This window comes from Phyllobates terribilis, unplaced genomic scaffold, assembly GCF_046119375.1.
Source record: "Phyllobates terribilis strain yellow unplaced genomic scaffold, ASM4611937v1 Scaffold_3__8_contigs__length_932513732, whole genome shotgun sequence".
Classification (NCBI taxonomy): Eukaryota; Metazoa; Chordata; class Amphibia; order Anura; family Dendrobatidae; genus Phyllobates; species Phyllobates terribilis.
Window position 1 is genome coordinate 771,976,975 of NW_027362763.1, and position 25,991 is coordinate 772,002,965.

Below are 25,991 nucleotides of genomic sequence, written 5' to 3' on the forward strand. Positions count from 1 at the left end.
AATGAGTTACAGTGGGTCTGTGATTTCATAATACAAACTGCATATACATTACATTATTAGGTAGATCTCTTAGGCTTGATGAGGCTGGTGTGCTAACTTTGAAAATTCTTTTTAGACTGGCTGTAAAATCCTGATAGATGAATTCACATTTTTAACTCCACTTTAATGTTAGGCTCAGATACTTTAATAATGGATTATACAACCATTCTGACCTGAATCTTCAAGTAAGTACACCGGCCTCATCAGGTCTAAGATGAAATTAGTAATGTATATAGTTTTGTATTTTGAAATTTGGAGATAAATCTGCTTTTAATGAATAAATGTGCAGAGAGGGTTAGAAACGGACGGAGAGCCCAATGTGTGTTTAGACCGCTTGGCTCGATGTGTTTTATTTGGATATTTTTGTATGTGGTTCATTTGCGTGAAGTAAATCTGTGGTGTCTAATACCACACGTGAGTCCTCTTTGTACCTTGATGTTAAAATGAGACAATGAGGTATATACGAGTGTTACCTTATGGTTTAATTCAGTTGCACTTTGCATTTATTGGACTTCTATATCCAGAACACTTTATACTGCATCTCATGTACTGACCAGGGTTATGACATCTTGCCAACCGCTCACGGGAGGTCCAAGGACAGGCAGATGTTTCACCAAGACCGGCTGTCATTTGTCAGTCCCGGCTGAGCATGTTCAAGGACTCTCTGTAATCTGCTTCCATATAAAGTCTTAGTGCCCCAGAGGTTCTGGCATTTCTAACCCCAGGCGAGCAGCTATTCTTCATCTGAATGATCGTCCACTTCATACACAGATAGTATAGATGATATGGTCTTACAGGATCCCTTTATAATGTATGGACCTTGTTTTATCCTAATGGATTCAACATAATATGATGATATTTTTTGGTAATGTTATTGTTCCATAAACAGCCTTTAGGACTCCAGCTATTGTGAAACTACAACTCCTAACATGCGCTAATAGTCGTTTCGCAACAGCGAGAGAGCCAAAGGTTGCTGATCCATGAATAATGCTCTTCAGACATGAAGAAAATTTTTGTGAAAAATAATGTACTTTGTGACGCCACTCCTTAAAATGTTCTCCTCCACATGGGTCTACTATGTGAAATAATGCGGGATGGTGGAGGAGCAAGGGGCTGTGGAGGAGCTAAGGGCAGTGGAGAATTGGAGGGGTGGTGGAGGATTGGAGGGGCGGTGGAGGAGTGAGGAGTTTTTGAGAGGCTGCGGCGAGTCGAGGGGCTGTAGAGGAGCGAAGGGCAGTGGAGGTTTGGACGGGCGGTGGAGGATTGGAGGGCCGGTGGAGGAGTGAGGAATAGTCGAGTGGCTGTAGAGGAGCGAAGGGCAGTGGAGGATTGGAGGGGCGGTGGAGGATTGGAGGACCGGTGGAGGAGTGAGGAATAGTCGAGGGGCTGTGGAGGAGCGAAGGGCAGTGGAGGATTGAAGGGGAGGTGGAGGATTGGAGGGCCAGTGGAGGAGCGAAGGGCAGTGGAGGATTGAGGGGGCTGTGGAGGAGCAAGGAACTGCAGACGAGTTGCAGGGCTGCGGAGAAACGAGGGGACTGTGAATGCCTGTTCTATTAATCAGTAGGGCTCCCCACTATCATACATCTATCAATTGTCCCATGGAAAGGCAATATATGTCTTTTCTGAGTGACATCCTGGTTAAAGATTGATGTGGATCAGATTGTAACTGATTACAATACGTGATTTTTCTGCTTTTTCTTAGGACTGAGCGGACGTTTCTTTGTCACGACACTTCCAACAATCTACCAGTAAGTATTACCTTACTTTATAGATTGCAGATTAATTGGAGTCAGGAAGGCATTTTTTCTCTCCTAATATTAGGAAATTGTGGTTTCTATCTTATGGGAGTTTTTTCTCTTCTTCTGGATCAACGCTGCAGGTATAAAACTAGAACTGTAATTTTGCTGTAAAAACAACTCCGTCACTTACAACCTGTGACCTATATTGTTTGCAGCGGTCACTTTGTGGTGAGTTGTAATGTGCGGCTGATGACAACACCACAGTTTTGTTGAAACAGACTTTATTAATATTTTCATCCTTAGGGCACTTTCCAACGTCAGTGTCTCCGATACGTGTGGTGACAGTTTCCTCTTGTACTGGAGACACTGACACAGGTAGACACATTCAAATGAATGGGTCTGCGCAAATGTCAGTGTGTTTCCACGGACCGTGTGTCCGCGGGCAAAACACTCTGACATGTCCTTTTTTTTATCAGCAATACGGGCTGCAAAACGTCCCACACATGTGCACACTGATGACACACTGATGTCCTGGGAATTAGTGGTACAGTTAGCGCTGTTCCCAAGAGCTGGTGCTGAAGGCATCTGTCCTCATTGGCCCCTACTTACGCTGAGATCAACATGAGCAGGGGACAATGCTGACAGTTGTATTCTGCCCCCGCTGTGTCCAGAAAGTGTAAAAATAAGAATAAAATAGAATAAAATAAAAAGAATCATTATACTCACCTGTCCCAAGTTGAAAAAAATCCAGTACCCCACACTGTAATCCATCTGACCGACAGGTGACTGCACACGCTCAGGAGCAAGGAAGGATGACTCACTGCAGCCAGCTGACCCCTGAACTGCACTGTGCTCTCTGAGCAGTGTCCTGTCACTTACTGAGCTTAGTGCAGATCAGGTGCCCGCTCATTCTGCCCTGCTCTTGAGCGTGTGCAATTGCCTGTTGGTCAGATTGATTACAGCGTGAGACACTGGATTTTTTTCAACTTCGGACAGGTGAGTATAATGATTTTTTTATTTTATTCTTATTTTTACGCTTTCTGTACACAGCGGGGACAGAATACAACTGTCAGCATTGTCCCCGCTGGTGCTGATCGCAGCGCAAGCATGGGGCAATGATGAGAGATTCCTTTAGCACCCGGCACCTGGAAACAGCGCTAACTGTACCGCTGACTCCCAGGCGCTGGTATGTGGGATCCTGATGCGGTACACGGGCGGCACACAGTTGCCACACGTATGCCACACGGGTAGATATGGACACACGGACACGGATATCTCTGGTACTAGTTTTTCCAGTACCAGAAATATCAGGATGTGTGAAAGAGTCCTTACCAAGTATTTAAAACACGACACAGCAATGACTCCATATTGTCTAATATTTTTTTGTACAAAGCTTCCATTGCTATGTTGCTTTTGTAAGAATTTACCTTTTACAGTTCTGGGACCTATAAACAATAAGATCAGTTGTCATATTCTTTACATCTGGGCACTTTTTTCTCTCGCCCCGAGCGGTCAGCCTTTATTGCAGAGGGAAGCTGCATTTGCCTATTTTTCTTTCTGGCAAAGACTGGTGCGGGGACGGACATATTGTAGCAGACGGCCGACCATGTAATATATGACCGACTACAGTTTGCTAAAGCCTCTGTACATTAGTGGGTTTGACACTGGCTTGTAAATGGCTCAACCTATGATATTTATATGCCGTAACAGGATCCTCAACCCGTTATCTGTGACCTTGTGCCAAACATATAAATGTCATAATGATTTTTCGTAAAATTAAGGCACAGGGGCATCCTCTGCCACATAACAAGGCAGCAGTAATATTAACTTTTAGTGTTCTTTTCCTTGTATAGATGTGGCATTAGGATCCAAAGATTTAAAGGGTATATTGATGGATTTAGGGAAATTCCCGAGCATATTCATGACCTCAGGATACGTGATAAATATCAGATCGGTGGGAATCTGATGTCCGGACGTCACTCCTACTGATCAACTGTTATTAGCTCCGGTGGTAGAAGATTGTGTACAATGTGTAGCGGCCATTACAGGGTACTGCAGATCAGTTCCTATGGAAGAGGATAGGAGCTGATCTGCAGTACCCATCAGCGGCCTCTACACATTGTAAAGACCTGCGCAGTGCCGCTCCATTCACTGTGTATACCCTAATAACAGCTGATCGGTGGGGGTACCGGATGTTGGACTCCCACAGATCTGATATTGATGACCTGTACTGAGTTCTGTGCCAGGACGGCCTGCACATAATGTGTTCCTGTACTGGGCCGACTCATTTGGCACAATTTTATTTCTGGCTAGATTTTTTTTTTTCAAACAGATTTCGGCACATATATTCCTCGATGAAATTTACTTGAAAATCGCCCACAAGACACCTCCTGTGGTAGTCGATTGAAAATCTGCTTTGACGTTGTCACAGCGGCTGATTTTTCCACCACAGGCTGGAAACTACCTTGAGTAGCGACATGGGGCTAATTGTCGTACGGACCCTCTGTGGGGAGTGCACATCCGCAGCAGAAATCAGAGGGTCAGCCTCATTCCACTGCAAATACACAGCGGATTTCTCTGCCCTCCGTGTGAACATGTCCTAAAAGAAGAGAACATAAAATGTAGTTGCTACTTTTCAGTTCTCTGCTCATAAATGGTTTTGTTTTCCACAATAACAAATATAAAAGATGGAGATGAACTTGATCCGTGTGAATTCTGCAGCTGTGGCTTATATATAACCTTTGCCTCCTAGTGTCATGGACGGGGCTTTCCGACGTTATCATGGCTCAAGGATGGCTGAAGACCTTCACACATTCATTGCAGAGCAGAAATGGAAAGTGATAGAGCCGGTGGCAGGATGGCAAGCGCCTTCATCTATCTTGTAAGACGTAAATAAATTAATACTTTGCCATAAAGTAACAGTCCACATTAACATCATATTTTTCTAGGTCCATAATTTTGCCCTGTTTTTATCTTTTCTGATACAGACCTCCAAATTTTATGTATAAATAACAGTCTATGAGATAGGTCGTCGGTATCCGATCCATCGGGGTCTGACACTCCCAGCAACCAGCTGTTTTTAAGGTTTAATCTAATATTGATGGCTTAAGTCCTGGACAAGTCCTTTAAATTCCCACTGGTGGCTTTTTTTCAGCAGATAGACTTTTAGGGAGAGGTGTGCCCTTCTATGAGAAGTAACGTTTAGTACATACTGCGTTCTGCAGTGGTTTGATGGCTTTCTGTCCATTTCTTCCTTCTGAGAAACAGGATTCAGTTGTGTCCCTGATGGAGACACTCATTACATTGAGACCTAATTGAATTGGACCCCACTTAGACTCCTTAGTGGCGGTGTCCATCTTTTCAAAGGGGCACAAGCACATAGTCGACTACACTGTTGTGCTCATCTGAGAAGTTGGGCACCATCAGTGAAGGAGCATTAATCGGGTCCATTTAAAGTGGTTTTCCCACGAAAAAAGTACATTTTAATTAATAGATCTTGGAATAATAATAAGTTCCACAATTGGATATGTTTACAATTTTTTTTCCTGTGCTGAGATAATCTTATAAATGTGCCCTTGTCACGGGTATGTCAGGTGTGACAGACAGTCGCTCTGGATCCGGCTGTAAAAGGTCACTGCGCTCGGCATTGCAGACGCCTTCTTGATCCTCTCATCTGTGTTGTATAGTTATATCATTCTCCCTTTAGGATCCAGCAGTGACCTTCACCTTCTGCTGCTGATTGACACACCCTTGCTTGGTAGTTAAAAACTCTCAGTTTCTCCAGAGAGTCACCGGTGATAGGTTTATGTACCTCTGTGCAGACTTGCAGTACTAGCAGTCATCTATTTTGGTCTTTAGTGCCCTTGGTGGACAGTTGGCGTTATCTCTCAGGTGTCTGCTCAAGCTAAGTGTCTCCCCTTTGTTTGTTTACCTTGTTGTCTTTAGTTTATAGTGGGGCCTGACTAGTGCTCACCCCGTCTCCTCCCTATTTAGGGTCTAGCTCTAGGGACATTCAGGGTTTAGGTTCCTGCTCGGCGATAGGTGCAGAACCTGCAGTATATAGGGATGATAGAGTAGGCAGGGTGATATTAGATCTGCCTAGGGGCCTCCACTCTCCCTTTCCCTAGTTGTTGGGCTTCCTTCCCCCTCTTCCCGTCGTTGTACACTTATTCCTTCCCTCACCTTGCGTGACAGCCCCTGCTGTGTACTATGTAATGGCTGTGTCTGACCATACAGGAGCATGGTCTGATCATTCCACAGCTCCTGGGCAAGGGAGGAAGCAAAAGAGAATATACAGACAGGACAGCTCAAATGATTGTTTTTGTGAGGCAAAATATTTCACTGCCTGTTTTTAAGCAATGTTTTACCTGAATGAATCAGCTGTGATCCCCTGCTGTCCTGTCTGTATTCTGCCCAGGAGATGTGGTATGTTCAGACTGATTATCTCAGCACTGGAACATTTTTTTTGAACAGATCCAATTGTGGAACTTTATTTTTATTCCATTATCTATTGATTAAAATGTTGATTTGAAATTAACTTTGTTCATGGGAAAAACCCTTTAAATTTCTTTTGTCTCTGATAATGAGTGGCTCTATTAGGGCCACATCTAAATCCTGTTTTTCAGGTTTTCTGATGGAGGACCTGGATGGAAGCCATCAAAACCACTGCTGAATGCAGTATGTACCAGGCCTTACCCGTATATATGGCTCCTGACATGTCGGTGTTAGGCCAAATTCATACATCCAAGTTTTGTGGTCCAAGTGTTGGCTGTGATGAACGGTCTCCTGACCCAAGCTCAACTTCTTCTTAGACATATATGGGGCTGTGAAACTTGGCTCAGGAGATCTAGGTCCTTCCATGCACCGTGGTCTGTACTCAGAATGAAAAACATGGATGTGTGAATCCTGATTTAGGAAATACTTGCATTCCCTAGCAAGATTAATACATTTTGCCGTTCCTCTGTTATTACTCATGGAAATGTAGGAATAAATTGATAACAGAGCAATGCATTTACCTTGGTAAAGGGGTTTTACTGCCACTTCAGATGTTTTAATAAATGCTTTAAATAGTGGAAAGTAATAAAAGTAGTTATACTTACCTGACTGATCACCTGCGCTCCCGTTTCACTGCTTTCTGGGTCACCTGCTGGACATTTAGTGGCAACACATCACTGCTACATCCAGTGATTGGCTGCAGTGGTCACATGTCCTTGCAGTGGAAAAATCACTATATTGCACTGCAGGGGAGAATGACTTGCCGGACCAGACTTTCCCCTACTAAATCATTTAAACCATTTGCCACACTTAGAAACGGCTTGTCTTCTGGTGTGTACTAAGGCAGAGAGAAGAAGAAGTAATGATTAAGTGTATTGTGTAAGTCGTGTCTCTATATACATTTATGTTATATTATCTAAGACAGGTCAGATAGTAATAGCATATAGTAAGAATAGCCTGCAGCACCTTCATGTGTCTGGCTCGGGACGCAGTTGGCATGGACCGCTCACAGGCATTTCCTACAATTATGATCAGCAGGACTTTATTTTATTTGAAAAATTGATTGTAATCTTCAGACAAAAGACAAACAGAAGAAAGAATGAGATCCCGAGTTATATTTAGGAAGCGGACAGAAAGTTGGGAAGAATTCAAGAGTTTTGTGATGAAAGTGAACCTCGCTTCCAATAATCCTCTACTAGCGGTATAACCAAGGAGGAAAAAGGCTCAAAAATCCACTGGTGGGGAATTAAAGGGGCTTGTCCAGGACTTTGGGTCACCAATATTAAATTGGAACCTGCAAACCGGTGGTCAACAGGGGGTTGTCAGACCCCAACAGATCTGATATTGACAACCTTTCCTGTCCTGGACAAAAAAATGTGATATGTCACAATAAGGGCTCTCTCACACTAGGGTATAACACGGTGGAGTGCTATGCGATGTTTTATCAGATAGCACTCGGCCCGATGTTATTCTATGGGGCAATGCAGATCTGCGACTATTTTCTCATGTCGGTTCAGCATGAGAAAACAACCTCCGCACGCTGTGAATGCATTGAGAGTCGGATTGCACGCACCCATACAAGTCTGTGGGTGCATGTGAAACATTGGACTGCACTTGGATTTAATCAGAGTGCAGTCGGATTACCGCAGATACAGACACTGGAGAAGATGGAGAAATCAAGTTCTCGGTCTTCTTCCCACCTGTGATACGATTCTCGCATATGAGAAAATCTGATCACACTAAAGTGACACTCGTATCAAACTCTCCCATGAGAGAATATACGCCAGTGTGAGCGAGCCCTACAAGTGAGAGAACAAAAAATGTCAAGAATTTAAAAAAAACACATCAATCTTAATAAGTGTGTAAGGATTGATATCATATGTGTGAATGCAGCGGTGGGGCTGGTGATGCCCAGCACGCAGCTCAGAGTCACTGGCTGGAGTAATTCTGCCACTTGAAGACCCCCCTGACGCTCATTTTGACACTCACATGCAGCAAGCGGTTTACGAGGGATCTAAAACAATATATGGGAAAGCACTCCAAGGATGATTAAAAACCCCTTTGACACCGTCTAGATATTTTTGTAATTCAGAATTGGATACAGCACGGAGCCATATTCAGAACAATTACATTTTGCTCAGAACCTCGTGCCAGAGTTACAGTAGAAGACGTTAATGAGATCCAAAGGAGAACTGTGGGGTCCGAGGTCAGGCGTGATGTGTGTGTAGGATTTATCAGATCATCATTTTGACTGGATTTCCTTCTTAAAGGAAATGTATCATCAGAAGATAGATTCTTATTTAAATGAGGTTTTTATGTTATTTTTTTTTAAATAATAATAAAAAATAATCTTGCAATATTAGTCTAATATTAGATTCCCACTTCTTGTTTTTTTAATGTGGGCATTCGCAGCAATAGACTGACTCAGACCCTATTTATTTGTATACATGCATTATCTAAGCATGCTGTAATCTGGGCAGAGGTCCTGGTACAAGGAGGGGAGGAGGTGAGCTGTCACGTCACCTACTGTGAATAGTGGGTCCTGTTATCTACTGTATATAGAGGTGTTACCGTTCATTGTAATCCTGTCTGTGATGATGAAGAGACTGCAGAAAAGTCTTCTGTACAGAACAGGAAGCCTGAGTCTAATATTAGGTCTAGTGCCTACGATTGCCTACTTATTGATTTGCAGGACCTGGTTCATCTGCCACGTCACTAATCTGTGGCCACTGGACTGGAGCCCTGAGAACCTCCGCCTACCTGACTGCTTCTGCGGCTCTGTTGTTGATGGCCAGCCTGGCGCTACATGCTACACGTCACAATGATTGATGATGTTGTGGCAGGCCGGCTAATCAAAAATAAAGCTGCAGATGTTGTCACGTAAGAAGTAGTTCACAGGGCTCACATCTGTCGTGTCAGATGAACCGTGTCCTGCATATCGATTCGGACCAACTCAGGGAGGTAAGTGCCGGTCTTTTTCTCTGAAAACGTCCTTTTGGGCCAAACAAGCTTTAGATAAAATGTTAGGGAAAACCCATATAACATAAATGCTGGAGTGTATGTTATTCCCTGATGAACCTTCCATTTATGTCCAGTCTTGTGAAATAACCAGGAGGCCTGTACTGTGTGTCTCCAAGTCAGGCGGCAGCTGTGGGAGTTGCTGTGCTCCATGTCTGCCGGTCCCAGGTCGGCTCTCGTCGCCCGCAGTCACATTAGCCCCTGTCTCTGACCAGATCCAGACGAGCTGTAAATTGTGAGTATTGATTGTTAGTGTCATGTCTGTAATGGGGACTCTGTCCTTTGCAGGATGTCTGGGATGGCCGGCCTGTTTCACTTATCAGGATGGATCCGGGTAAGACTGCTTCTCCATTTATAAGAAGATAGTGCATTTCTGTTACAATGTGGGATATTCTTTACATTAATGAATGACATTCAGGATAAGCGGATTCTACAATCTCTCGCCTTGCCCATTACATCTAGGGGTCTCGCCTGACCACCCATAATCATTATCCTGGAGTCCTGAGAAGGGTTTCTTCCCCTCCATTCTCCCAGTATCATTGCTAAACTGATGCCACAATTCTCTAAACGTCATCGTCTGCCAGAGGTCTGGGTTCCTATAGTAGAAATAGAGTTCTGACCCAAACCATTAATTGTGTAAGAGTACAGGAAATGTGGAAAAAATAATGAAATAAATGAACCATAACTAATCTGTTCACTTCCCAAGATCCAGCGCTGAAGCTCTGGTGGTTCTCATCCTCTGTCTCCTACAGAAATGATGTCAGATGCCCCCAGGTGACATCACAGCCGATCACTGGTCCCAGTGCTTTATACTGTACATGTGAGCATCACCGAGACCAGATTTTGGCTGCTGAAGTCACGTGGATGTCTGGCATGCCACTGCTGCAGAATAGTAGGAATTCGGCGGGAACCACTAGGGCATCGGTGCTGGAACTGAGAAGTGAGAGAGGTGATATGTTATTTTGTCACGTTAAAGTCTGTTAGAGATAGAATAAGACTCTGCATCTGTTCCTAAAGTTATCAGCTAAAGCGAACGTCCACGCATGCACTGAAGAGACCGTCCATCAGTCATGCTCCCTATCTGGTGCCCGGCGTTTGCTTCTGCCGTCATCTCTACTGACACCATTTTTCAGGGTGACTGTATGGGCAGGGTGACTGACTGTATGGGCAGGGTGACTGACTGTATGGACAGGGTGACTGACTGTATGTATGGACAGGGTGACTGTACGGGCAGGGTGATTGACTGTATGGGCTGGGTGACTGTATGGGCAGTGTGACTGACTGTATGTATGGGCAGGTTGACTATATGGGCAGGTTGACTATATGGGCAGGTTGACTGTATGGGCAGGTTGACTGTATGGACAGGGTGACTGACTGTATGTATGGACAGGGTGACTGTACGGGCAGGGTGATTGACTGTATGGGCTGGGTGACTGTATGGGCAGGGTGACTGACTGTATGGGCAGGTTGACTATATGGGCAGGTTGACTATATGGGCAGGTTGACTGTATGGGCAGGGTGACTATGTATGGGCAGGGTGACTGACTGTATGGGCAGGGTTGACTGTATGTATGGGCAGGGTGACTGACTGTATGGGCAGGGTGACTGTATGTATGGGCTGGGTGACTGTCTGTATGTATGGGCTGGGTGACTGTCTGTATGTATGGGCTGGGTGACTGACTGTATGTATGGGCAGGGTGACTGACTGTATGGGCAGGGTTGACTGTCTGTATGTATGGGCAGGGTTGACTGTATGTATGGGCAGGGTGACTGACTGTATGTATGGGCAGGGTGACTGACTGTATGGGCTGGGTGACTGTATGTATGGGCTGGGTGACTGTCTGTATGTATGGGCTGGGTGACTGACTGTATGGGCAGGGTGACTGACTGTATGTATGGGCAGGGTGACTGACTGTATGTAAGGGCAGGGTGACTGTATGGGCAGGGTTGACTGTATGTAAGGGCAGGGTGACTGTATAGGCAGGGTGACTGACTGTATGTATGGGCAGGGTGACTGACTGTATGGGCTGGGTGACTGTCTGTATGTATGGGCAGGGTGACTGACTGTATGTATGGGCAGGGTGACTGACTGTATGTATGGGCAGGGTGACTGACTGTATGTATGGGCTGGGTGACTGACTATGTATGGGCAGGGTGACTGACTGTATGGGCTGGGTGACTGTATGTATGGGCTGGGTGACTGACTGTATGGGCAGGGTGACTGACTGTATGTATGGGCAGGGTGACTGACTGTATGTATGGGCTGGGTGACTGTCTGTATGTATGGGCAGGGTGACTGACTGTATGTATGGGCAGGGTGACTGACTGTATGTATGGGCTGGGTGACTGACTGTATGTATGGGCAGGGTGACTGACTGTATGTATGGGCTGGGTGACTGACTGTATGGGCTGGGTGACTGTCTGTATGTATGGGCTGGGTGACTGTATGTATGGGCTGGGTGACTGTCTGTATGTATGGGCTGGGTGACTGTCTGTATGTATGGGCTGGGTGACTGACTGTATGTATGGGCTGGGTGACTGACTGTATGTATGGGCAGGGTGACTGACTGTATGTATGGGCAGGGTGACTGACTGTATGTATGGGCTGGGTGACTGTCTGTATGTATGGGCTGGGTGACTGACTGTATGTATGGGCAGGGTGACTGACTGTATGTATGGGCAGGGTGACTGTATGTATGGGCTGGGTGACTGTCTGTATGTATGGGCTGGGTGACTGTCTGTATGGGCAGGGTGACTGTATGGGCAGGGTGACTGCCTGTATGTATGGGCTGGGTGACTGACTGTATGTATGGGCAGGGTGACTGTATGTATGGGCAGGGTGACTGTATGTATGGGCTGGGTGACTGTCTGTATGTATGGGCAGGGTGACTGTCTGTATGTATGGGCAGGGTGACTGTCTGTATGTATGGGCAGGGTGACTGTCTGTATGTATGGGCAGGGTGACTGTCTGTATGTATGGGCAGGGTGACTGACTGTATAGGCAGGGTGACTGACTGTATGGGCAGGGTGACTGACTGTATGTATGGGCAGGGTGACTGACTGTATGGGCAGGGTGACTGACTGTATGTATTGGCAGGGTGACTGTCTGTATGTATTGGCAGGGTGACTGTCTGTATGTATGGGCTGGGTGACTGTCTGTATGTATGGGCAGGGTGACTGACTGTATGGGCAGGGTGACTGTATGTATTGGCAGGGTGACTGTATGTATGGGCTGGGTGACTGTCTGTATGTATGGGCAGGGTGACTGTCTGTATGTATTGGCAGGGTGACTGTCTGTATGTATGGGCAGGGTGACTGTCTGTATGTATTGGCAGGGTGACTGTCTGTATGTATGGGCAGGGTGACTGACTGTATGGGCAGGGTGACTGACTGTATGTATGGGCAGGGTGACTGAATGTATGGGCAGGGTGACTGACTGTATGTATGGGCAGGGTGACTGACTGTATGTATGGGCAGGGTGACTGACTGTATGTATGGGCAGGGTGACTGTATGTATGGGCTGGGTGACTGACTGTATGTATGGGCAGGGTGACTGTATGGGCAGGGTGACTGTCTGTATGTATTGGCAGGGTGACTGTCTGTATGTATGGGCAGGGTGACTGACTGTATGGGCAGGGTGACTGTCTGTATGGGCAGGGTGACTGACTGTATGGGCAGGGTGACTGACTGTATGTATGGGCAGGGTGACTGTATGGGCAGGGTGACTGTCTGTATGTATTGGCAGGGTGACTGTATGTATGGGCAGGGTGACTGTATGTATGGGCAGGGTGACTGACTGTATGGGCAGGGTGACTGACTGTATGTATGGGCAGGGTGACTGTATGTATTGGCAGGGTGACTGTCTGTATGTATGGGCAGGGTGACTGACTGTATGGGCAGGGTGACTGACTGTATGGGCAGGGTGACTGACTGTATGTATGGGCAGGGTGACTGTATGTATTGGCAGGGTGACTGTATGTATGGGCAGGGTGACTGTATGTATGGGCAGGGTGACTGACTGTATGGGCAGGGTGACTGACTGTATGTATGGGCAGGGTGACTGACTGTATGTATGGGCAGGGTGACTGTATGTATGGGCAGGGTGACTGTCTGTATGTATTGGCAGGGTGACTGTCTGTATGTATGGGCAGGGTGACTGACTGTATGGGCAGGGTGACTGACTGTATGTATGGGCAGGGTGACTGACTGTATGTATGGGCAGGGTGACTGTCTGTATGTATTGGCAGAGTGACTGTATGTATGGGCAGGGTGACTGACTGTATGGGCAGGGTGACTGACTGTATGTATGGGCAGGGTGACTGACTGTATGTATGGGCAGGGTGACTGTCTGTATGTATTGGCAGGGTGACTGTATGTATGGGCAGGGTGACTGACTGTATGGGCAGGGTGACTGACTGTATGGGCAGGGTGACTGTCTGTATGTATTGGCAGGGTGACTGTCTGTATGTATGGGCAGGGTGACTGTCTGTATGTATTGGCAGGGTGACTGTCTGTATGTATGGGCAGGGTGACTGACTGTATGGGCAGGGTGACTGACTGTATGTATGGGCAGGGTGACTGAATGTATGGGCAGGGTGACTGACTGTATGTATGGGCAGGGTGACTGACTGTATGTATGGGCAGGGTGACTGACTGTATGTATGGGCAGGGTGACTGTATGTATGGGCTGGGTGACTGACTGTATGTATGGGCAGGGTGACTGTATTGGCAGGGTGACTGTCTGTATGTATGGGCAGGGTGACTGACTGTATGGGCAGGGTGACTGTCTGTATGGGCAGGGTGACTGACTGTATGGGCAGGGTGACTGACTGTATGTATGGGCAGGGTGACTGTATGGGCAGGGTGACTGTCTGTATGTATTGGCAGGGTGACTGTCTGTATGTATTGGCAGGGTGACTGTATGTATGGGCAGGGTGACTGACTGTATGGGCAGGGTGACTGACTGTATGTATGGGCAGGGTGACTGTATGTATGGGCAGGGTGACTGTCTGTATGTATTGGCAGGGTGACTGTATGTATGGGCAGGGTGACTGACTGTATGGGCAGGGTGACTGACTGTATGGGCAGGGTGACTGACTGTATGGGCAGGGTGACTGACTGTATGTATGGGCAGGGTGACTGTATGGGCAGGGTGACTGTATGTATTGGCAGGGTGACTGTATGTATGGGCAGGGTGACTGTATGTATGGGCAGGGTGACTGACTGTATGGGCAGGGTGACTGACTGTATGTATGGGCAGGGTGACTGTCTGTATGTATTGGCAGGGTGACTGTCTGTATGTATGGGCAGGGTGACTGTCTGTATGTATGGGCAGGGTGACTGACTGTATGTATGGGCAGGGTGACTGACTGTATGTATGGGCAGGGTGACTGTATGTATTGGCAGAGTGACTGTATGTATGGGCAGGGTGACTGACTGTATGGGCAGGGTGACTGACTGTATGTATGGGCAGGGTGACTGACTGTATGTATGGGCAGGGTGACTGTCTGTATGTATTGGCAGGGTGACTGTATGTATGGGCAGGGTGACTGACTGTATGGGCAGGGTGACTGACTGTATGGGCAGGGTGACTGACTGTATGTATGGGCAGGGTGACTGTCTGTATGTATTGGCAGGGTGACTGTCTGTATGTATGGGCAGGGTGACTGTATGTATTGGCAGGGTGACTGTCTGTATGTATGGGCAGGGTGACTGACTGTATGGGCAGGGTGACTGACTGTATGTATGGGCAGGGTGACTGTATGTATGGGCAGGGTGACTGTATGTATGGGCAGGGTGACTGTCTGTATGTATTGGCAGGGTGACTGTCTGTATGTATGGGCAGGGTGACTGTATGTATGGGCAGGGTGACTGTCTGTATGTATGGGCAGGGTGACTGTATGTATTGGCAGGGTGACTGTCTGTATGTATGGGCAGGGTGACTGACTGTATGTATGGGCAGGGTGACTGTCTGTATGTATGGGCAGGGTGACTGTATGTATTGGCAGGGTGACTGTCTGTATGTATGGGCTGGGTGACTGACTGTATGTATGGGCAGGGTGACTGTCTGTATGTATGGGCAGGGTGACTGTATGTATTGGCAGGGTGACTGTCTGTATGTATGGGCAGGGTGACTGTATGTATGGGCAGGGTGACTGTATGTATGGGCAGGGTGACTGTATGTATGTATGGGCAGGGTGACTGTATGTATGTATGGGCAGGGTGACTGTCTGTATGTATGGGCAGGGTGACTGTCTGTATGTATGGGCAGGGTGACTGTCTGTATGTATGGGCAGGGTGACTGACTGTATGGGCAGGGTGACTGTATGTATGAGCAGGGTGACTGACTGTATGTAAGGGCAGGGTGACTGTATAGGCCAAATATATAGTTACTTTTCAGATTGTCCACACTACCAGAGGGTTTAACCCTTTGCTCCAGATATCAGTGATGTGTATGATGAGAATAGGCTTGTTTGCTGAAACCAATGGAAGGGAATGTAACAGATTTTTTTTTTGATATCTAAATCCAGTAACTGAATGATATATTTTTATTTTTTATAAACCTTTTTATTTTCTAATTTTTTGGGTAATTTTCTTACCGATATATTTCCTCATCATACACTCAGGGGGGCAGATTTCTTAGAACTGTCTAACTTTTACACTATGTCTTAAAAAGCGCCTTATTTATCAGGGTAGCTCCTGTTTTTTGAGGCACGGTCTAGCCCTAGTTCACACCACCTATTGGCTTACTTTGATTAACTAAGCTTCACCAGATTTTGTCCCTCCTTGGCATAAATTGCTGTGCACGGGGTTGTAGCTTAGGGCATGGCCTTTCTTCAGCCATTGAGTAGATGGACAGAGCCCCGTTGTCAGGCATTGTAAAAAAAGAAGAAAAAAGTGTCTTAAATATATAGTAAATCTGGTGCAAGGCCTGAGAAACATTTTTTTTGCCACAAGTTAGAGGGGTTGTCCAGGATTAAGTCATCAGTATGAGATTGGTTAAAATTCAACAACTGGCATCCCCACCGATCTGCTCCTTATTTGTTTGTTTTCCAGGACAGCTCCTTTAAGGCCACATTCACATGTTCAGTATTTGGTCAGTATTTCACATCAGTATTTGTAAGCCAAAACCAGGAGTGGAACAATCAGAGGAAAAGTATAATAGAAACACGTCACCACTTCTGGTTTTGGCTACAAATTCTGATGTAAAATACTGACCAAAGACTGATAGTGTGACCATAGCCTTAGGTCTCATTCAGACGTCTGTGATTTCTCACGTACACAAAAAACAGTCTGAGTGTTTTCAGTGTTTTGGATCTGAGCTTCATCGAGGTTTAGTCTGGGTGTCAGTTTTTACTATCAGTGATTTTCTCGTACATTGGTGTTAATCATGGACAGCACACGGACTGTACACTGATGGCATCCGAGTTCTCTGACTTTCACGGACCCATAGACTTATATGAGTGATTTTCATCCATGACGCCGATAAAAAATGGACATGTCTCCTCGATTTTTTTTTTTGTGCACAGTCTGTAAAAATACACGTGCATGTGAACAGCGCCATAGACTATGGGTACGTGTCTTATCTGTTAAAAATACGGAGGGTGAATGAGGCCTCCACCCGATTTCTATTACATCAGCCCCACTATCTCTTGAAGTGAAGTTTCCAGGAGCCTCCTGAGACTGAGATATTCCCAGGACTAGGATGAGGCTGAGATGTTGTCCCAGTCTGTACCTGCTGCTGCCCATCTGCTGCAACACTGCGGTCAGTCCAGAGACGCCATTGATCTGCGAGGATACTAGGCTTATATAGCGGGTTTGGATTCAATTTTGCAAAAAATATATATTAGTATTTAAAAATGCATTACATTAAATTTACTAAAATGTTTTCCCAGATAACCTACCAGCAGCGCATCCCCATGCCCTCTGCTCCCCCCAGCTACTTATTGTGCAGTGCTGTCCCTGTTGCTCTTCTCTTGGCTGCGGCCCCTCTTATCACTCAGGCTCACTGTCCAATGCTCCCAGAGGTAAATCTAGCCTTCTGCGCTGCTGATTGGCGCCATCTACTGTTCCTATTTGAAAATGATGCTGCTGTAGAAAAGAAATAAGTGGTCATTAAAAAAAAAAAAATCCCTTAACCCTTTATTGAACCCCGGCAGTTTTGGCCTCCTGGACCTAGATGTTATATCGTATTCCCTGTGAATGTGGTTTGGCCGCAGGCAGTTGTTGTAACGTACCTGACAACATTGACATTACCAAGATACAGCCCTAGGGCCCTTCTGTGCAAGGTCATAACGACTTCTTTACAAATAGTAGTTGTTGATGCTCTATGTGTGAAGAAAACATTACAAGTAATATGTGCTGTTCCTTTAAGGATCATAATTTTTCATTGTATAGTATTTTAATATATAAAAAAAGCTCATTTTTTTTTGCCTATTCTGAGCTAGAGCCAGGGCTTAGGACTAATGACTGCAAGTGGTGGAGAGGGGGTTTGTGTAATGTTATGACTTTAAGGCCAGACATGCTGCATTTTTTTTTCTGCATGTTTTCCGCACTGGAATACACAATCTGCTCTGTTTAGTGCCTTTTTATTGTCTTAGACTGCATTCCCACGATGAGCTTTTGGTGAATTTTTGACACTGCTTATTTTCGCTGTGTCAAAATGCAGCGTCTTACAGTGCTAGCAAAATAGATGGGATTTATAGAAATCTCCTGCCCTCTGTGCTTCTTTTTAACACCGTGTAAACTGACCTGCGGTGCGTGTTTGAAATCCACAACATCAATTTCTCTTGCTGGTACACTGAGCTTTCTATGCAGATTTTCCCCATAGACTTGCATTAGGTGCAGAAAATCAGTAGTTTAAAAATGCACATGCGTTTCAAGTGCAATTCCATGGTGGAAACGCATCAAAAACTCATGTAATCCGCACATACATATGCCAGTAAAGTTTTGTCAAAGTATACCAGGAAGTATTTTTTTTATATTTTTAAGTATTAATTTTTGATACCAGAAAGTATCAAAAGCAAAGCACTTTATTTGAAGCATGAAATATCAAAAAGCGAAGTTAAAATGGTTTTCCCCATTGAATCGGTGTGCCAGGCTAATGGAGCAGCACGCCGTGACCGTCAGGATTGGCATTTCTACATCTGCAAAATAAAGCCTTTCTTACCGTTTGCATCTTTTGTCACTCCAGTGGTCCTCTCTGGTAAAGGAAGTGATAATGTCCCATCATCAGTCTCTTGATAGCTGCAGCCAATCACTGACCCCAATGATCATAGTTTGGTATTTAATCTCTGAGGCCTGTGATTGTCTGCAGCATTAAGAAGTTTGATGAATGGGATGTTATAATTACCGGTATAGGTGGGAGCAGCAGTTCTGGGAGTATTCAAGAGCTATGAAATGCTTTTTTTAAAACATTTTTTTATATTAATATATATTCCCTTCCATGTTAGGGCACAATTTCTTACTTTGTAAAATCTTGTAAAACCCCGTTAAGCAAAGTCAGTTATGATGCAAGAGGAGGGATTACTGAAGAAAAGCCAAGACTGGTCCGTGCCTTGGCCACGCCCACTGGACTCTTGCCAGCATGACCCGAGATGTGATGCCATTCACATTCATTTTATTAATATGATGCCACATTAGCTATGTTAAGACTTGTTTGGATGTGACTTACCCAGGGCTGTTACTGGATTAGTAATGTACAATGTCCTGATAGACTCACATTAAACTTTTTACCAGTGGCAACCCCAAAATGTATTGATTACCTTGACCACTCCTACAATGGCAGAACTACAAGTGGTCTCTATAAGGGTAAGGTCACACACGGCAGATTTGGTGTGGATTTTCCCACAGTTAACGGCAGCAAAATCTTGACTTATTTGAGCAGATTGTGGAGGCCTCAGATTTCATCCATTCTGTTGCTAAGGCTGAAATCCGCACACAAAATTGACAAACTTCATATTTTAAAATAGCACCGCAGGTCAATCAGACTGCACTCGAATGACATCTGAGAGCAGTCTGATTTTCCATGGACTGACACAATAAAGAAAATGGAGACATTTTTTTCTCCATCTTCTCATCCGAGATAATATGACACAGTGTAATCACACTTTGGGGAGAGAATATATGCTTGTGTTACCCTAGCCTTATGCTATAGATTTTCTGCACACAGATCCTCACCAAATAGGCAGCGTATAAAATATTTTGGCAAGTCCATAACTAAGAATTATCGAATATGAATAATTAATTGCACTGTGAGTGCTACTGGAAATCTCCATAATTCCAGCTCCGTACCTGGCGGCCTGTAAGTTATGGGGCCACGTCCGCTGCGGCCCCGGCAGGAGCAGCGGGAGCTCAGGGTGCATTACTGATACCATCTTTATATCAGGAAATTGATATTTTCGCCATCTATGATCGTTCCTTAAAGCGCCCTCAGTGCGGAGCTCCACATTATAATAAAGCGGCTCTTTCGCTTTGGGTTGACAGCATGATTTGCCATGTCACGCTGTAATGTGGTTCCAGTATTATTGAGCTGTTTATCACTTTTCTCCAACACATGGTGACCCGGAGGGATAACAGATTGAGGAATTATTTACACTGCTCTACATCAGGCTGCAGATACGCACCGACTAGCAAGCAGGATGGAGGGAGAGGGGAATAGTGGACATCAGCGCCCTCCACTCCAGAATATCGGGGGCTCCCCTCGAAATAAAGCTCGTTTTGTCACATCTTCTTTTTTTTTTTCTTTGTCAAAACCGTGCAGACAACCTGAATCTTGTAATAAAGAGGTCGTCCAGCGCTTTACACATCGGAAGGTATGAGGGGCTACTGACTGAGGGGGCTGCCTTGGTCATTTGCCAGGTATCCGCAGATATGGTATTCTGAAAAACAGGACAGGTGCATGATACCTAACACTGGAGGCCACGTCTACAGCACCGCTGACGACCCGATGTGGATGTGACAGGCCCTGGATAACCCTCTTAAAGGGAATCTGTCACAATGAAAATGACCTCCAATCTGCAAGCTTCATGGTATAGAGCAGAGGGAGATGAGCAGGTTGATTGTATAGTTTTGTGAGACGAGATTCAGCATAACCTGGGTTTTAATCATTTAACCCCTTCCATGTCTCTGCCTTTATTGCGGGTTTCGGCGCTGAGCCCACTTCTTTCCCCGCACTTGATGGCTGATCTAATCTGCCATCAAGTGCCTCTAACAATCATTGGTGGATCCGAGATGTGTGGTATCTGCCTACTCATACTGACCTGGGGAATCATGTAGCCAGGTCAGTTTTACCATATATTGAACATGGTAAGTAAAAAAAAAAAACACTGTGGAATTGCACTTTTTTGCAATTTCAATTTTTTCCTGTTCTCCAGTACACCTTGTGGCAGAATGAATGGTGTCATTCAAAAGTACAACTCGTCCTGCAAAAAAAAAAACAAGCCTTCATACGGCCATGTGGCTGGAAAATAAAAAGGTTATGGCTCTTAGAAGAAGGGGAGAAAAAACAAAAATTAAAAATCGCCCGAGGATAAAGGGGTTAAAGTTCTGCTGTTTCTGAGATTTGGATCCAGTGAGTGGCCCTGTCAGTGACTGACAGCTTTCCTTGTGTTAGTGTGCATACAGAGGTTGCTGTCAATCACTTATAGAACCGCCCATTGGACACTGACAGGACCGCCCACTGGACCCAAAATCCCAGAAACAGCAGAGGATTAAATGAATAAAATCACAGGTTATACTGAATCTTTACTCAAAAAACTATATATCAATCTGCTCAGCTCCTCATGCTCTTTAATACAGGGCCTGTAGATTGGACTGTATTTTCATGGTGACAGATTCCCTTTAAAAGGAATCTGTCATCAGATAGTATTAATATATTCTCTGATAAACTTCCACACTTAATGCAAGTCTATGGGGGAAACTCAGCAAACCCGCTAAAGAAATTGACAAATTGCGGATTCGAACCACACACCGTCGGTCAGTTTATGCTGAGTAAATAAGAAGCACAGCGGGCAGAAGATTTCTACAATCCCATCCACACTGCTGGACCTGTAAGACGCTGCGTTTTTGACGCAGAGGAAAATACGCAACGGCAAAAGGTCACAATGAGTTTTTGGTGTTTTTTTTTTTCTGTTGCGCTTGAAAAACTCACCAAAAGCTCATCGTGGGGGAACATAGCCTAAGGGTATGTACACACAACGTCTTTTTCAGGCAGATCCTGTCTGAAATCCACCTGAAAAAGCTCTGCAAAACCGCAACTGAAAATGAACATAATGCACAGTAATATCAAAACGACATTGCTGCGCCGTCTTATGTCACTTCTTTTAACCGCTTCAGGGTTAAAAAAAACAAAAAACAACAACATTGATTCTTTGGGTTGCTTCGCTTAAAAGCCGCCTGCTTTATAGATCTGAAAGCACAAATCAAAGACAAGGAAAGATGGCTGAACAGCTGCCGGTGAAGATTCTTTAGGAAAATGACTGCTGGAATTTTTCTGAAACTTTTTCACCTTTTGAAAACTCCATGAGCACATAGCCTAATTGTTCTCAGCAGCACGTTGTTCTGTGTAAGCAGGTGATGTGCTGCCCCGATACGATTGTTCTGTACTCCTAGAATGTACGATCGTTCGGCTCGCGTAGAATTTCGTCGTCCGGTCTAAACTTTCCACGCCGCAACGTGTACACCCACTATTAACTGTTACACGGTTGATCGCCTTTCCACTTACCCACAGCTCTCTGCCTCTTGTGAGCCGTGGTGTGCGGCATGTTGAGAAAGTACCGCAAAAGAACAAAATAACAATATAAAAGAGAAGCTTTGGTGAGAAATGCTGCAATATGTGGGGCAGTGAAAAGGCCAGAAAATGAAATAATCTGCAGAAAATAACAAAACATTAGAGAAAGAGTCCGCAGCCAGAATAGCAGAAGGGCAGTCTATGCCGTCACATCGGTCAGAGTCCACCAGGCTTCTGAAGGCAGAGACTTTGTGAATCCCAACATATTGATTTCCTAATTGTACGCGCTAAGACCAGGAGCTGCGCCGTTTTCTTCCCCCGGTCGTCTCGGTGTCACAAACTAGGAAATAGATAACAAAACAAAAAAGAAATAAAATTGCCATCACAACCTATTGTCCTCTGGGTAGCCGAAGAATCAATAGTTTATATGAGCGAGAGTGACCTTCCTAGACGTTGCATATCCTCTGTATACCGCCACCGGAGAGCTGGAAAATCTTCAATGTTTTCAAAATTGCCTTTTCACACAGTTTCTGGAGCGCACGCTGATATTCTTCACGCTAGGTTTTCCCTGTGTCTTTCTTTTATTGGTTCTGACAGTGACAGTGAAGACGTGAAATCTTGTCCTCCGCAGAAACAGACAATTACCACAAAGCCTGAGCTCCGGGAAATAATGATCAGGAGGTTCTAGTACTACTACTCTCATCATAGTGACGGGTATTAGTGTCAATGTCATTTCTATTTTGTTTCATTCGAAGGTCTAAATTGATTGTAGGATTCTTGTGCGATCATCGTTTCTATAGCTATGAGGCAATTGGTGCTCCTCAAAAGATGGGCTTTGTTCACACATTACTTCTAATTACGCCATTACAATTTTTTTTTTCTTCTGTGGTGTTCACAGTATCAAATGTAACTATGTGAAAATGCATACTGTGTATATATTTCATATTTTATTAGCTCGGACAATTACACACATAGTGATGGCAAATGTGTTTTTTTTTTTTAGATTTTGCTATTTACGTTTGGGTAAAAAAGATTTAAACATTTGGATTTTTATTGACTTTTTAAATATTAAAAAAAATATTTAATTTTTTTTTACATTTTAAATAAGTCAACTTAAAGGGAATCTGTCATCAGGTTTTTGCTACCTCATCTGAGAGCTGAATAATGTAGGAAAAGAGACCCTGATTCCAACTATGTGTCACTTAGTTTACTGGGTGCAGCCGTTCTCACACAATCAGAGCTTTTAGATGTAGAATGCAGCAGAGCTGAGAAAGCTGCCCCTGGCCACACCAAGTTCTCCATGCCAAGTCCGTAGACAGTGAGGTGCTTATCACGGGGAGAGGGTGTGGTCAGAATAGTGTAGTCCAGCAGTGCTAATGTCAAGCAAAGGTATTGGGAGAACCCATCATATAACAGCAGGGGGTAGTGGAGACCCCTAAACAGCTCAAACGACAAACTCTGTCTCCCCTATTGACCCTATATAGGTTCTGCACCTATCGCCGAGCAGGAAACCTGGCCCTAGCTGACCCTAAAGCTAGGCCCTAGATAGGGAGGAGGGGAGGGGTGAGGACTAGTCAGCTCCACTGCAAACTAAAGTACACACAAGGGAAACGAACAAGGGAATAGACTTAGCTTCAAGATGACACCTGAGAGCACACGGCAACAATCCACGAAGGAACTCCAAGGAAATTCTAGCCGACTACTAGAATTCCAGGCCTAAATAGATAAGAACACTCTATCACCAGCAACTCTCTGGAGAAACTGAGTGTGTTTAAGGATACGGCAAGGGTGTGGTAATTAGCAGCAGAAGCTGAGGATCACCGCTGGATCCTAAAGGTAGAATCCCCAAGCAAGGCAAGGAACACCCCATGGTCCTAAAGAGAGAGGGATCATTAAGATGTTTTCAAGGCCAAACTCAGCGACCTTCTACAGCCAGACCTCGTATGACTGTCAGTCAAACCTGACACACCGGTGACAGCTAATCACAAGGTGATAATACCTACACTATAAGTAAACAACTCCACGCATGGTGATAAATGACACATCATTGAACTCAGTGCCTCAGCCTGTATCTCTTGCTGTCCTCAAACTACATTGCAAAAACCTTCTGACACATTCCCTTTAATTGTAACTTCGATCACTGGATGGCTTATACAGTGCACTGCGATACTGAAGTGCGCTGATTTTAGAGCAGCCCTTGCAGACTCTAAAGCATAGGGCCTGATAACGGCACGCGCTCCTTACCTAGGCAACCGGCCACTCTGAGATTGCAGGGTAGCCAGTAACCTAAACAGCAAGCTGTACACTATAGACTTAATAATGCCTGCGTACTTCAGAACAGAGAGGATTTTTAATAAGAGGTAAATTGCAAAGATACTTATTTTTAAAAGCACTTTGCAATTTTAACTTTTTAAAAACTTGAGACAACCCATTGAAATGCTACTATCATGATTGACAGCAGCATTTAGGGGGTTACAGTCAACTCCAATTACAGCAGTCACTTTTGGGTGCCAAATATATAATGCAGTCTGCACCCTTGCTACTTGAATGGTAGAAATGGCACACTTCAGCCACACACCTGCAAGGCACTTGGCCACAGGGGGCGTCTAGTTTTGAAATTGCCTTATTAGGGAATTTCGGTATTAATTAAGAGTAATGTCCCATCCAGAACCCTCATCTATTATTCAGGATGGAGAGCAGCTATAAAGCTTATCAGGAGGACCTCTATATATGGACAGTCCAGTAATGGCAGCAGTGTACTGCAATATATCCCATGTTGTGGCACTACCTGCAGAATGGGAGCCTATTGATGAATTTCCTCACCGCTTACAGTGATCGCTGGGCGTCTGTTGCCCATTTGTCTCACCAGTAACATCCCTGATTGCGATAACTATCACATTATTAAGACGATTACTGGAGCATGAAGGGCTATAGCACCACATTATGCTATATTATTATCATCTTTATGTTATATTCATTTCTATAAGATTTCTTCAGACTGGGATCTGGAGAATTCAGAGGCCAAGTCATCAACTTGAGCTCTTTTTGCAGTGTGGCATGAGACATTTTCCAGTAGAAAAAGGGTATTGCCATTAGGGGATACACTTGCTGAAAAGGGTGTACTTGGTCTGTACAATGTTTTGATAGGTGGTACGTGTTAATGCCACGTCCACACAAATGCCCGGATGAGAGGTTTCAGTTTTGAACATCGGTCAGCATGCCGACTGGTCTGTGGCTATGCTGAAACATACACATTAGGCTGCCCTGCTCTGTGTGTTCTGACTCCTTTCTACCATAGCTGCCGTGATATGTGTGTTCTGTCATTACACCACATTTGATAGGTACTGACCCCTGGGAACACGTTACAAAACCCGCTGTTTTAGAAATGCTCTGTCGTCTAGCCATCACAATTTGGCCATTGCCAAATCTGCTTACAACATTACTGTTGCCCATTTTTCTGGCTTGCAGCAAATTAACAGCTAAATGATCACTTTCTGCCTTCTGTATCCCACCCCTTGACAGCTGCCATTCTCCAAGTTATTTTCTTCACCTTTGAGTGTTTTTAGGGTACGGCATAGATTGTGCGGTAGGGGTGAAGCTCTGCCCGTCCACTGCAGGCCAATGGCCAAACGATTGTGAAACAATGCAGTGCCATAGTGCCTTCATGTGTCACGGGTTTGTCAGAGGTGACAGACAGTCGCCCTGCAGTTGGTTGCAGGAGATCTGTACGTTTGGCATTACAGACATCTTCTTAGAGACTGTCTCTAGGACTCAGCAGCTACCTCCCTTGAGGCTGTGTGCGCATTTGTCTGGATTCGTCTAAAGCTAAACAATTTCCCCCTGTTTGTCCACCCGTGTTGTCTATAGTGTTTAGTGGAGATCGACTAGTTCTCATCTCCTCCCTTCCCTAGCCTTAGCCATACGCCAGGGAAAGACAAGGCAAGGCACGCGTGCGACGATTGGTGAAGAGC

The 25,991-nt window shown here is 45.1% G+C and overlaps 1 protein-coding gene across 1 annotated transcript in view; it reads left to right on the forward strand.

The window, feature by feature from the left end:
* The window catches only part of TMX4 (thioredoxin related transmembrane protein 4), a 78,502-nt gene that overhangs the window by 31,467 nt on the left and 21,044 nt on the right, over positions 1–25,991 (forward strand). The window contains exons 3-5 of the mRNA XM_073672251.1: positions 1,742–1,787; positions 4,531–4,659; positions 9,579–9,624. Of these exons, the coding sequence (XP_073528352.1) occupies positions 1,742–1,787; positions 4,531–4,659; positions 9,579–9,624 (221 nt within the window). The remainder of the gene's footprint in view (positions 1–1,741; positions 1,788–4,530; positions 4,660–9,578; positions 9,625–25,991) is intronic.